The 12,853-nt window shown below is 34.5% G+C and overlaps 1 protein-coding gene across 1 annotated transcript; it reads right to left on the bottom strand.

Annotated features, from left to right (window-relative positions):
* Nucleotides 1-711: 711 nt before the first annotated feature.
* On the bottom strand, nucleotides 712-9,471 carry LOC136815129 (uncharacterized). Its single transcript, XM_067071572.1, has 9 exons — nucleotides 9,320-9,471; nucleotides 7,947-8,794; nucleotides 7,416-7,566; nucleotides 6,194-6,356; nucleotides 5,703-5,879; nucleotides 4,419-4,561; nucleotides 2,971-3,159; nucleotides 1,728-1,866; nucleotides 712-1,119 (listed from the first exon to the last, which is right to left on the bottom strand). Exons 1-9 carry the CDS (start codon nucleotides 9,461-9,463, stop codon nucleotides 776-778), a joined length of 2,298 nt encoding a protein of 765 aa, XP_066927673.1. The 5' UTR covers nucleotides 9,464-9,471; the 3' UTR covers nucleotides 712-775.
* Between the last annotated feature and the right edge of the window lie 3,382 nt (nucleotides 9,472-12,853).

The raw sequence follows: 12,853 nt of genomic DNA, 5'->3' as shown, positions 1-12,853 counted from the left end.
CATACATTTGCCTTGGTAAAAACAGTAGGAAGAGGTCGTCGTCTTCCAAATTAATCATTGCTCTGAACATAAATAGATATCAATTTTATTAAGCCCTAAATTAGCTTGTTACCTTATAACCCCTTATAATTAACGACCTCCAACACCATACCAGGACATTAAAAAAAACAGTGAAAATAAGGAGAACTCTAAAGGTTCGAAGTAGAATTACATTAAAGGAAGAAATTTTGGTGGGAATTTAATTTGGTGGATGGCGGAAAAAGTTTTTTCACTTTCAGAGAAACGCGATTAAAAAAGAAAAAAAACTTTTATTTAAGTTGGCAGATGACAAAAAAAATTAAATTTGGCGGGAACTTAATTTGGCGGATGTTTACCAAATCCGCCAAATCCGCCAAATTATCTTCCCGTCAAAATGTTTTCCTTTAATGTAGAGCATGCTGAGACATTACGGCTTCGTGTCGCTCCGATATATGGTTTCGTTATGGATCAAGAATGTTTATATTGGTTTCGGAGTAAGAAAACGGAGCAGTTCCGTTCCGATGAAAAAAGTGGAACGAAAGCGTTTCGATCAATTTTGCTTTATGTATTGTCTTTTCTTTTACGTTTCTAATTTTGACGTTCTCACTTGTTTCGGAACCGTTTCGTTTTGGAACGATACGAAGCCGTAACGTCTAAACATATGGTCTGAAAAAATACTGAAATCTCATGTTTGTGAAATTATCCAGATGATTATATAAAGAAAAAAAAATAAATGAAGATGAAAATATATAAAAAGCTATAAATGCTTGTATTTTCTGGTAGTTCTTGAGAATTTTTTGATTAATGTCTGTCTTTTGATTTTGACGGGGTCGTTGATCATGTAGCCTCGTTTTCGTGAGCCACTGTCCGAATTCAAAACGAGGTCACAAAATTTAAAGTCTTTGTGGTTTCCATTTTTACATTTAACGTAATTTTCCAAGTGAAGTTTGATGTAATCAAATGGCGCTTGTCCAACGGATAAAAGGGCGTAATGAAATTCGCGAATGTCGAATTTGCTCCCAAGTTGCTGACGTGTATAATTACGTAACTTTAAAATGGTCTGTTGACCAAGTGTATATGAGGTGGCCTGACCCGGTGTTCCTGAAAAATTTTGAAAAAACGAAATTATTTTTTCTATTATAAGAACCAGTAAATTTTGTTTATGAGACTCGGCTGTTCTTATTTGTTGCAATTGGGCTTTTCCGGATATCGTATTTTTTACTTGAAAAGACACTTTACCCCCTGGATATCCGTTCCCTTCCCTTGAACAAAAAACGTTAACCCGATGTCCGATATCCTCAACAGGGGAGGGGCACGGACTATTTCTGGAAAATCCCATTTTGAGCCTAAAATTCTTTTTATCCTGTTTCTATCTTAGGCAACTCAACACACTTTAGAATGAGTTAAGCTCTAACTAAGGCAAACAAACGAAATACCTTAACGGGAACTAATTTTGGCGGATTTGGCGAATTTAGACGAAATTCGCCAAAATTAGTTCCCGCCAAAATTAAATATTTTGCTCACTCGCCAAAATAAGTTCTCGCCAAAATTAATTCTTTTTAGTATTTTTGCTGCCCGCCAAAATTAGTTCCCACAAAAATAAGTTCCCTTAAGGTACATTATATCACAAGACTATATCACAAGTTATTCTCGCTGTAGCCAAGCCTCATCGAAATTTTGCTTTTCTTTACAAAAAGTTTATATTATACCTTGGTAGCGTGTTAATTCTTTTTCAACGGTGTCTGAAGTGTCCCATGTGTATTTTTGAAATTTCTTTAAGATTTCGTCACGTGAGATACCACGCTGATGAAAACCAACATCAGCCACCAGGCGCAGTGCTCTCCAAATCTATCAAGAAAATGAACAAAAATGTATATCGCAAAACTGTGTATAGTGTACTAATTTTAAGATTTAATATCCTTAGTCCAAAGCGCTCTACTTCATGTAAAAAGTTGTCAACATTTTTCCCGCCTCAGTAGAAAATTCAAATGAAATGTTTACCACTCAATTCAGATCAATTCCATTTTTTTCTTGCACCGCTTTCAGATTTTTAAAATCCCACCCACTTGAGCACAGAAACAGGGGTGTCAAAACCATACTGTAGCTGTATTTCAAGAGGATAGGATCTAAATAATCTGTATCTGTGATCACTTTGACGCAATGAGTCCACCCTTTTATCACATTATTCGACCCTGGTAAACTAAAACCAGCACCCTGCTAATAAACACAAACTTTTAATATCATGTATTGTCTTAAAGCCGGTCTCCACTTTCGCGCAACACGAGTGAAAACTTTTTAACGTTTTTGTAAGGTCATTGGTCGGTTGAAAAATGAAGCATTTCCATTGGTCGAGATTGACGTAAAGGCCGGTCTCCACTTTCGTGCGACACGAGTGAAAACTTTTTGACGTTTTTGTAAGGTCGTTGGTCAGTTGAAAAATGAAGCAATTCCATTTATTTTATTTTATTTTTTTATAAACGCGCGGAGGCAGTCCCGGCATGCCATAAACTAAACAAAGTTTGGATAACTCAAAATGAAATAAATCTAAAAAGAAGCAATTCCATTGGTCGAAATTGACGTAACGGATGAAAAAAGTAGAACTTCCTTCAACTTTTTTTTTGTTCGTGCAAAACTTTTTTATGACGTAATCTTTTCTTCAGGCAAAAAAGGTTAGGAAAAAAACTTAGCCCATTTCGCGCGAAAGTGGAGACCGGTCTTTAAAGGTTTGTTTTTTTTAAGTAAGAGTGATATCGTTTGCTTACTCATCAATTTTAATTCACTAGCTTTTTGATATTGAATTGATACGGATGTGGAGCAAGATTGGTCAGAAAAAGGAAAAGAAAAACAATTTTTGTTTATTCAGCACAATAGGGAGACACTGTCCCGATATGAAACATGTGTTTGATATGAAACGGGAACACTTAAATGAAACTAAAACCTTTTTTCTCTCACCTGCCATTTTAGGGCGCCATATTTCGGGTACAACTTGTCCTCCAATAGGTTAACATCTTTCAGTAAGATTGGATTTTCAGAGTATAAACCCCAACCTTCTGAGAACGATGGATAATAATCGACCAAGTTGTTTATCCACATTGAAATGTCTTCGCATTCGTCCATAAAATTCTCCAAATAACCTTGAATCTGTAACGAAAGATTTGAAAGATTTTAACACACAAATTTTCCAAATAATCTTGAAAAATATCCCTAAAATTCTCCAAAGAACCTTGAATCTGTAACAAACGATTTGAAAGATTCTAACACTAAAACCAAGGGTTCTTTGTTCCCACTCTCTTCGTTTAAATAGCCGAGTCGGCTGACCGCGGACCCTTTTGAAAACAATTAAAAGATTATCTAGAAAGTCCTTGTTCACTGGGCTTTACACGTAAAATAACGACTCTATCCATCTACATTAATGGCCCATTTCAATCTTATTTAATCAACTTATTATTATATCGATATCATACCCCAGAGCAATTCCCTCGGCGTTTGAATTAGAATGAGGCGGCAAAAAATCATTCATTCATACTTTACTTTGCTTTTTCGAGTCCAGTTATAAATCAATTAAGGGCTCTGACCATAGTGAATTTTTCATAATTGCCATGTTTAAAATGTGTTTTCTGACTGATGTAACCAACAAAACTATGGCATGTTATACATTTTCTGTTAGACAAACTATTCATGAATCTGAAAATTCAAAAATTGCAATGAAAAAATTTGATGAAGAAGAAAATGAAGACTTTTGCGAGGAAGAGTATTTCAACTTTGAAGAGCTTAGTTTCGGCGAAGAAAAAACATTTTGAAAAAATTTTCGCAGTAGATAGTGTATCTTTCACCGAACAATAAAAATTTTTGCGGAAAATTTTTGTAAATGCTTCTTTGTCTCGAAATCTTCAAAATAGTGGGTTTTCATCAATTTTTCATCTGGATTTTGCTTAAAAAAACAGTCATAACTTTTGACACATCTTTTTAGAAAAATTTTCCGCAAAATTTAAAATAGTTCAATTCTTTGCGGACAGTGTAAAGAAGTTTTGAAACAAAAAGGTTAATTACCCATTAAAACTTAGCACTTTTTATAAAAGAAGGTGATGCAACATATTATTAACATCTTTTTAAAGTTCATAACGTCATTTCTGCAATTAAATTCTTAATTACTCTGAAGGGATTTGATCAAAAAGCAATTTATAAAGGTAATTCTTTGTTGAAAGTGTTAAAGAACCTAAAACATAACTTTTATGTCAAATCATAAAATCAATTTCCCGACTATGGTCAGAGCCCTTAACTCCAGCAAAACCTGGCAAAAGTTTAGATTATATGATATATGAGTCTTAAGTATTAAAAAATTTTGAATTAAATATTTTCAGGTCTTTTAGCTGGGAAATTCGCCAAGACCCTTGATTTACCTGTAAATGATGGCCCGGTCTTGCTTCATGAAAATTTGTATTATAATCATCAAATGAAGGTCCCATTTTGTTTTTAAAGAACGGTAAAAAATATTCAGCCGGTTCGTCACAATCAGGATCACTTTCTAAATAACTCGGAACACCTAAAAAAATGAATACATGAATGTTGAGATTAAAACTATCTGGCATTCCGATGGTGAATTATAGCGGCCACCAACGCTAAAAATCTAAAGGAGCAGGCCAATTTCTAGCCTGTTAGACAAAACCCACTTTTTATCGCGTTTTAAACAAAGAAAAAATTTGGTTTGTGGGAAGGCACTAAATAGCCAATTTCCCATCGGAGATGATTGATAGTCAGCCTTTGATGTGCCGCATCCCCAGTATGGTTCAACTACGAGGAATAGGTTATCAGATCTCCCACTGCAAAATCCTCTCGCAAAATTCCGTAATATAAAACTTCCAGGTGTTGCAAATTTTCCCAACCTTCAGAGCTTTAGCGTGTCGGATGAAAATTCCTGCATCTAGGTGCTAGATAAAGATCAAAATATCGAGAAACGAGGGCGGCGAAACCCCAAAAAAGTTAGTCGAAAAATTGGGATTGACTTCATTGAGATTTTCTTTGATCGTGAATATGAAAAATTAATCAGGGAGACTTAATGAACTTAAAAACCATTATTCAAGCCCTTGACGAAACACACCCGTCTCACAGCCCCGGTTGAATCTTTTCCCGCAGCGAGGATAAGAATTTCAATCAAAACCCCAATGGGGATAAAAACTCTATTGTTCCAAGCTCAAAAAATCAAGTGGGGATGATTTTAGGGTGCAATTTTTTTTGCATTGAATTTCAGATGGGAATGAAATCAAAGTCAATTTTCCAGTGAGGATTAGACTGTAGAGTTTTTTTTCCACCAAAGACGAAATCTTTGCCAGATTTTCCAGTGGGCCCCACCGGATCCGATCTGTGGCACAGGGATCTGTATCCTTCCAAAATTCTATATCTTTAGACAACAGCCACATATTTATAAAACCCGAGTGGCTAGAGATGTCGTGCTTTGACTGTGCCGTGTTTCGATAGGAAATCCTACCGACAGCACGTGATATTACAATAGAGTTTCGGTGCTTGACAAAACAGAAGCTTCGCAGATTTTCGAAAACAAAAGGAAACAATATTTTTAGCGGTATTCACTTTTTTTTCTTGGAAGAGCTTAAAGCGCGTCATCTAGCCCTTCGGGCTTTACAGAAATCTGTGATGTTGGCTATGGCCACTACTTTGATATGACTCACCATTCGTTGGATCATAATCAGGAACAATTTGGACTTTACAATCGGGGGTTGTTTTGTTAGCCCCTTCGGTATAAAACAAATTTTTGATTCTACTTGATGCTTCCTTCAAAATTTCCGTATTGTTATTTTTCCAAGCCTCGAATGCTTTCCATCGTTTAGGACAATTTAACTTGGCATCTAAAGATAAGAAAAATTCGTGATTACTATCTGGTTTTGATATCATTTAAACGGATTGCCAACTTAAGCCCCTTTGCTTTTTTACCTCAAAATTAGCAGCAGTTTTTAGTCATAGAAGAAAAAATTATCCAAAGCTTTACGTGCTCGCGTCGATCGCGAGATTTTTCGAAAAACTTTTTTCTTAATAGGTAGGAGGCGGTAAAATTGCCAATTTCAAAAATTGCCTCCCCAGTTCGACCAAATTTCGGTCAACAGACTACACTATTGGCTGTGTTAACATAACGGTGTTAGAGAAATTGTAAAATAGATCCTACCCTCTTCCGAATCACATTTTTCGTGAGCTTCGTCATCAGATTCACTTTCTGGAAAAGGCTCTTTATTGAAGATGAAATCCTTGGATTTCAATCGTTTCTTCAATTCAGTGATTGCTTCTTTTTTATTGTCAATGTCAGTAATTTCCATGGCTAGTTCTTCAACCTGTGGATAGAAATTATACCGGAGATAAATTGGTTTTAACATAATCCAAAATGATCCTTTATAGATTACACTTTTTTTCATAAGAACCAGTAAAATTTTGCTCTTATCATTCTTATTTTTTGGCACTTTGAGCCTCAAATTATTCTTATCATGTTCTTATTTATGGGGTGCAATAATTGAGGTATTATAGGCATTATACCCAATTTTCCTACGGTACTTTGACTTCTGAATTGATTGAAATAGAGTAAGTTCTTTTTAATTTCAGGCCCAGCATTGTTCTTAAATTGTTCTTACTTTTTGGAAATTTTGAGCCTCATTATTTTTATAAAAAAAACAGTGTATACACATAAATAACTATCATCACATCTTCTTGTATCTTTTTGATATTATAATTCAGATTTTAATCCAGACTATTGAAGTCTGAATTTAAATTATTATCGAGCTTTTGGACGGTGTGACACATACAGAATAATTTCCTCCTTTTTTATAATATCTAAATAATGATATCGTGGCTATTTGTTTCAGGTCTAAACCGTGGCGTGTGGCAGGGGGGCAGGGGGGGGGGGGCAGGGGCCAGCCCCCCCCCCAGCGGAGCCCTTTTGAGAGGGCGCCCAAAAATAAGGGGCGCCAAGAGGGATTTTTCAGGCGCCCATATCGAAAGATTGACAAATGAAAAAACAAAAATGGCGCCCCTCATCACCTCAAAAACTCAAAATTTCTGACTCGCTTCGCTCGCACACTCTCTTTTTTGTGTTCATAAATTTAGAGGGGCGCCAAAAACAAAAAACCTTTAAAAAGGGCGCCATGTTATTGCCTTGGCCACCCCAGAGAAATTTTCCCACCACGCCACTGATTAATACTCATATATTCGTTTAGAATCAAAAATGAAAAAATGCAGTGCTAACTACTCACCATATTCCAGTAAAACTGACGGCGGACAAAATCGTTTTTATGATTACCGTTCGATATTAACAACAGCAAGAAATAAAAGGCTTCTAGAGAAAATTTTTATACGGAGTAACCTTACTTATCCTTGGTTATATTATATAATAAACCTACCTCTTTGTAATATGAATCAGCCAGTTTAGTACCCACTTCAAATGCATTGTCTCCTGTGTAATTTCCTGAAGTGTAATACGCCAATAATCTTTTGTAACCAGCTGTAACGTTGATAGGTGTTTTCGTCCCTGGTAACTTTTGTGTTGCATCCCTACAAAGGATAGAGTATTTCGAACGTCGTTTTGATGGTCGTAGACGCTTTTCTTTTTATAAGAATATTCATGATGAAATTGGCAAAAAATGCCAAAAATTAAGAATATACTGAATATATCACCATCATGAAATCCGGCAACTAAACCATGAGAATGCTATTTTTTTGAGCATTTTAACTGTAAATTGACAATTATCCCCCACTAAGATTTACAAAAATACCATTTTATGCTTCAGGTGTGTATTACATGTTAGATATATAGGTTAGATTTGGAACCCTAGCGTAAGAATACCATAAAAATATTTTAGGATGATTTTCCTCAAAAAGTTAAGAATGATTTCTTGATTTCTGTGAGTACCGGCTGGAAAAGAAAAACTTACCCGTCAATTTGTCCATTTTTGTAAACATATTTCAAGGGTAACGATCCTAGGCCACTTGAAATGCTACTAGGTGGGCAGTGTTGAATGTGTTCATCTTTCATATACTTTATCAGATCATGAACAGGCTTTCCAATATATTCAATAATTGTTTTGTTCAGTTGAGTCTCATAATCTCCATGGTCTATTCTGAACTGTTCCAATTCTGGACCACCAAGCTTTTTATATAAACCCTTTTGAGTTCGTATACCATTCATTAAGACTTTCGCAAACTTCATTTTAAGAATACCTTCCGGTTTAGTGCGAACATCCCTGTATATTTTACGGAACGTTTTAGAGCTTGCTTTACAGACTTCTTCACTCCATACCATTCCGCTATTTACACCGTTTTTCATATTTTTCAGATATTGTTCGAATGTTTTACGATGTTCTTTAACTAGGGAGATCATGTTACGCATGTCAGTTAAAGTCAAAATAGACCCGTCAATTTCTAACATCCTTTGTAAGGCTTGATGGAAATACTCAAGAGCGTAACATATAGGCTGTTCACAAAAGTAGTCTGGGCCAAGCATCCACATTCCATCATAATAACCTTCATATATGGAATCAAAGTTTGATTTTAAGAAATATTTGAATTGATGTATAAGCCGTTCTTCTCGAGGTTTTAACTCGGATCTGGCACCATTCCAATGTTCCAGTTTGTTTAAAAGGTGTGCAGATTTATTGGCAATGCGCTCCAAGTTTTCAGGAGTTGGTAAGTATGGGGCATACTGCATTTTAACATGTGATCCATCATATTCTAAGTTGGATGCGATAAGATATGGTTGTAGGGTATAGTATTCCGTTTGGATCTGTAAAAATAGAGTCAAAAAAAAAATTAAATTCCTAAAATGGTACAAACAACAATCCTAGTCTAACATTGAATAACGCATACTTAAATGAAAACGTTTTTATAAGAACAAACTTTAAAAGAGCATAACGCTGGCCAAATATCAAGAACAAGTCAAGAACATTGTAAGGCTTTGCGGACTCTAAAACATATTCGCAAATGATGAATATAAGAATAGGTGAATATGCATCTTAAGAACATATTAGACCTCAAAAACTTCGGACTTTCTTATAAAAAAACGTAAATGAAACAAAAACGCGTTAAGCTGAGATGAGTCAAGAAAGCATTAAAGAGAACAACAAAAGGCTTAACAAAATAATCAAACTAAAATTGAGGTACGATTTCGAAACTGCTAAGCAACCAATCCGAAATTTACCAACAGTGTTTTGAATTTTACTCCCGGGTTTTACTCTCAGAATTAGAATATAGTTTAAGTTCAAATGTTTAAGGCAAATTGAGCCCCAAATGTTAGAAGTGAATATCAAACCTCTCTGAACTGTTTGAACAAATGTTTATTTTTAGCTTCTGATGAAAGACTGCATTCGTTACTTGATGCTCGAGCACAGGCTAAATCCAACATTACAACCACAATTATAGCAATGTATAAAATGTTGTGATAGAGGTCCTTCATGGTGAATAAAGTAGCTGAAAAGAAGGCAAAAAGCACGTGTTAGTTGGTAGTTCAGACGTAGTTGGTTGATAGAAAACAATGAGAGAATAACAGGGGGTCGGAACAAGAATTATTGCAAAAATAGTTAAGGGCTCTGACCATAGTGAATTTTTCATAATTACCGTGTTTAAAATGTGTTTTCTGACTGATGTAACCAACAAAACTATGGCATGTTATACATTTTCTGTTAGACAAACTATTCCTGAATCTGAAAATTCAAAAGTTGCATTGAAAAAATTTGATGAAGAAGAAAATGAAGACTTTTGTGAGGAAGAGTATTTCAACTTTGAAGAGCTTAGTTTTGGCGAAGAAAAAAAATTTTGAAAAATTTTTTGTAGTAGATGGTGTATCTTTTACCGAACAATAAAAATTTTTGCGGAAAATTTTTGTAAATGCTTCTTTGTCTCGAAATCTTCAAAATAGTGGTTTTTCATAAATTTTTTATCTGGATTTTGCTTAATAAAATAGTCATAACTTTTAACACATCTTTTTAGAAAAATTTTCCGCAAAATTTAAAATAGTTAAATTCTTTGCGGACAGTGTTAAGAAATTTTGAAACAAAAAAGTTAATTACCCATTAAAACTAAGCATTTTTTGTAAAAAAGGGTGATGCAACATATTATTAACATCTTTTTAAAGTTCACAACGTCATTTTTGCAATTAAATTCTTAATTACTCTTAAGGGATTCGATTAAAAAGCAATTTATAAAGGCAATTATTTGTTAAAAGTGTTAAGGAACCTGAAATATAACTTGTATGTTCAAATACGAAAATCAATTTTTGGACTATGGTCAGAGCCCTTAATAGCTTAATACTTAAGTAATATTTAACCAACTTCCCTCAACTTGTGCAAAATAGGTCATTATTATTATATATCCGTATAGAAGCCCTTACGGAAACTAAATGCTCGTATTCCATTGAAAACGAATATAAAATGCATTAAAATAGAATAAAATTCTACGTTCAAAACTTTGATGAATTTCTAATTCATTGGGTATCAAAATGTATTTAAATTCTAGACTTTAAATTACATATAAATGTATAATAAAAGATTACGTTGAACTTGAGCAAAGAAAATACAATTCAAATGTTGTTTCAATTGAATTCATTTTCCATTAACTTTTTTAAACGTAGTAAAATTATATTTTTAATGTGAACCACGGATTCACTAAAATAAAAGCAATTCAGATGCTCTCCACAAATAAAATGCATTTTTTTTTCGATTTTTTAAACGCATTTAAACTAAATTTTTCGATATGCTGATGAATTGACAAAAAAAATGCAGTTCAAATATTTTTAAAAATAAAATGCACTTTCCATTCGATTTTTTAAACGCATTGAAACTAAATTTTTCGATATGGTCATGAATTCGATAAAGTAAAATGCAGTTCCAATAATTTTACAAATAAAATGCACTTTCCATTCGATTTTTAAACGTATTGAAACTAAATTTTTCGATATGGTCACGAATTTGATAAAATAAAACGCAGTTCAAATAGTTTTACAAATAAAATGCACTTTCCATTCCATGCTGTTTTAATTTTTTTTGCTGAAATCAGGGCCGGCGAAACCGGGGGGGCTAGGGGGGCTGTAGCCCCCCCCACTTTTTTGCCAAAAAAAAAAAGAGTGAGAGAGAGAAAGAGAGGGTGAGAAAAAAGACGTGGCTACGTTCAACAATGAAGCCAGAACGGTTTAACAATCTTTCTTTGCTCCATATCCATATAAAAATCTAACGGATAAACTTGATTTAGATGGAGTTGGTAGAGAGTTGTGTCGACTCGAGAGCATTGCTTTAATTACTTTGGAAAATTTTTATTTTTATTACTGTATACTTACTATTAAAAGCATACTCTCAATCTACTTTTACTTGTGAATTTTGAACAGGTAAAAGTCCGCTTTATTTACTTAAAGGTTTCATTTTGTTATATATAGTAGTATATTCTTTGGTGATTATCAGTATAAAAAAACGCCTAACTTTTTTGATTTTTTCATTCCAATAACTTCACAAAAATTAAATTTAGACCACTTCTAGGCCAATCTAGAGTACCATAATTTCAAAAATTTTCCGGCCCCTCGGCCCCAACCATGGTGGGGCCTCCTTAGTCACTATATCATTTAGCCCCTTCACTTTTAAAACCGATTCGCCGGCCCTGTAGAATGATTAATGGTACAGGGATGGATTACCAAAAATTTCCATTTTCACCTATTTGAATTCATTGCAGAATGGAGATTTTTCGCAAGCTTTCAAATAAAATGTTACCAAAATTCTTGAAACTTAATTGAAATCCCATGTTCTTTCTTTCAGTGTAACTTTCAATTTCAAGCTAACCTTTTCCGTGGTGAAGTGAAAGACCCAGCGTTTTTGTAATCTTTAATCTTAAAACCATATTTACCACAAAAGAATGCGGCTATCGCAAAATCGCACCCGTAAAATGAAGATCGTAATCGTCAAAAATAAGGCACGCTGATGACAGTACAGTATTTCGCCATCAATTTTAAATCTTTAATCCATGTTTATCATGTTTTGTTAAATCTCCTCCTTGATTAACTCTCTCGCAGCTGTTCACAAGCTAGAGGAAACAGCCCCTAGAAACAGACTCGGTGGGACCCCTCCTCACTGGAAAAAGCCGCCAAAAATGGTCCCGGTGATAAAAATACCCTGAAATTTCACTAAATTTCATCCCCATTGAAAAGCTACAAGAGCTCTCATTGCCGCTCGGAAAAAAACGCTGAGACACTGAGGCCTCCCACTGGATTTTTGAGCTTAAACATAGAATTGAAATCCCCACTCATTTAAAACAAGCGGTTTTCCACTCCCATTGGCATAGCTCATTTTATCTTCACTGGCTAAATAACTTTAACAGGGTCACTGAGACAGGGGTGTCAGGAAATGGATCTGAAAATAATATTAAGTTATGTTTCATTGAATATGCTATTTTTCATGAGTTAAAAATTACAGTTCATTATGGTAGGTTTCAAAATTAAATGATGTCAGAAAGTACTTTTTAGGAGTTCTGTCTTTTTGAGAGCACGACCAGTGCACGAGTTTTAAAAAAATCAAATACAGCTTTTTGTGCACATGCAGGGGGGTCGGGAAATCATTTAAATTTTAAATTTAGTGACCAGCCGTCCTCACGATTAATAACGAAACTTTTTTTCTGAACAGATAAACTTTCGATGATTTTTTATCGGATAAAAATGAATATTTGTCTAACAACAATACTTTTAAATTCGAAAAAAACTTGGAAAAGCCAGCGCGTAGCAGCCATTCTAGAAGCTCTACGCGCAAGATAACAGAATATGTTAGCTTTTAGTTGCAAGTAGCGCATGATCCTGAAGTAGGATGAATTC

Source organism: Clytia hemisphaerica, unplaced genomic scaffold (assembly GCF_902728285.1).
Source record: "Clytia hemisphaerica strain Z4C2 unplaced genomic scaffold, Clytia hemisphaerica genome assembly, whole genome shotgun sequence".
Lineage (NCBI taxonomy): Eukaryota > Metazoa > Cnidaria > Hydrozoa > Leptothecata > Clytiidae > Clytia > Clytia hemisphaerica.
Note: the sequence above shows the minus strand (reverse complement) of the source record. Positions and strands in the feature narration are given on the sequence as shown.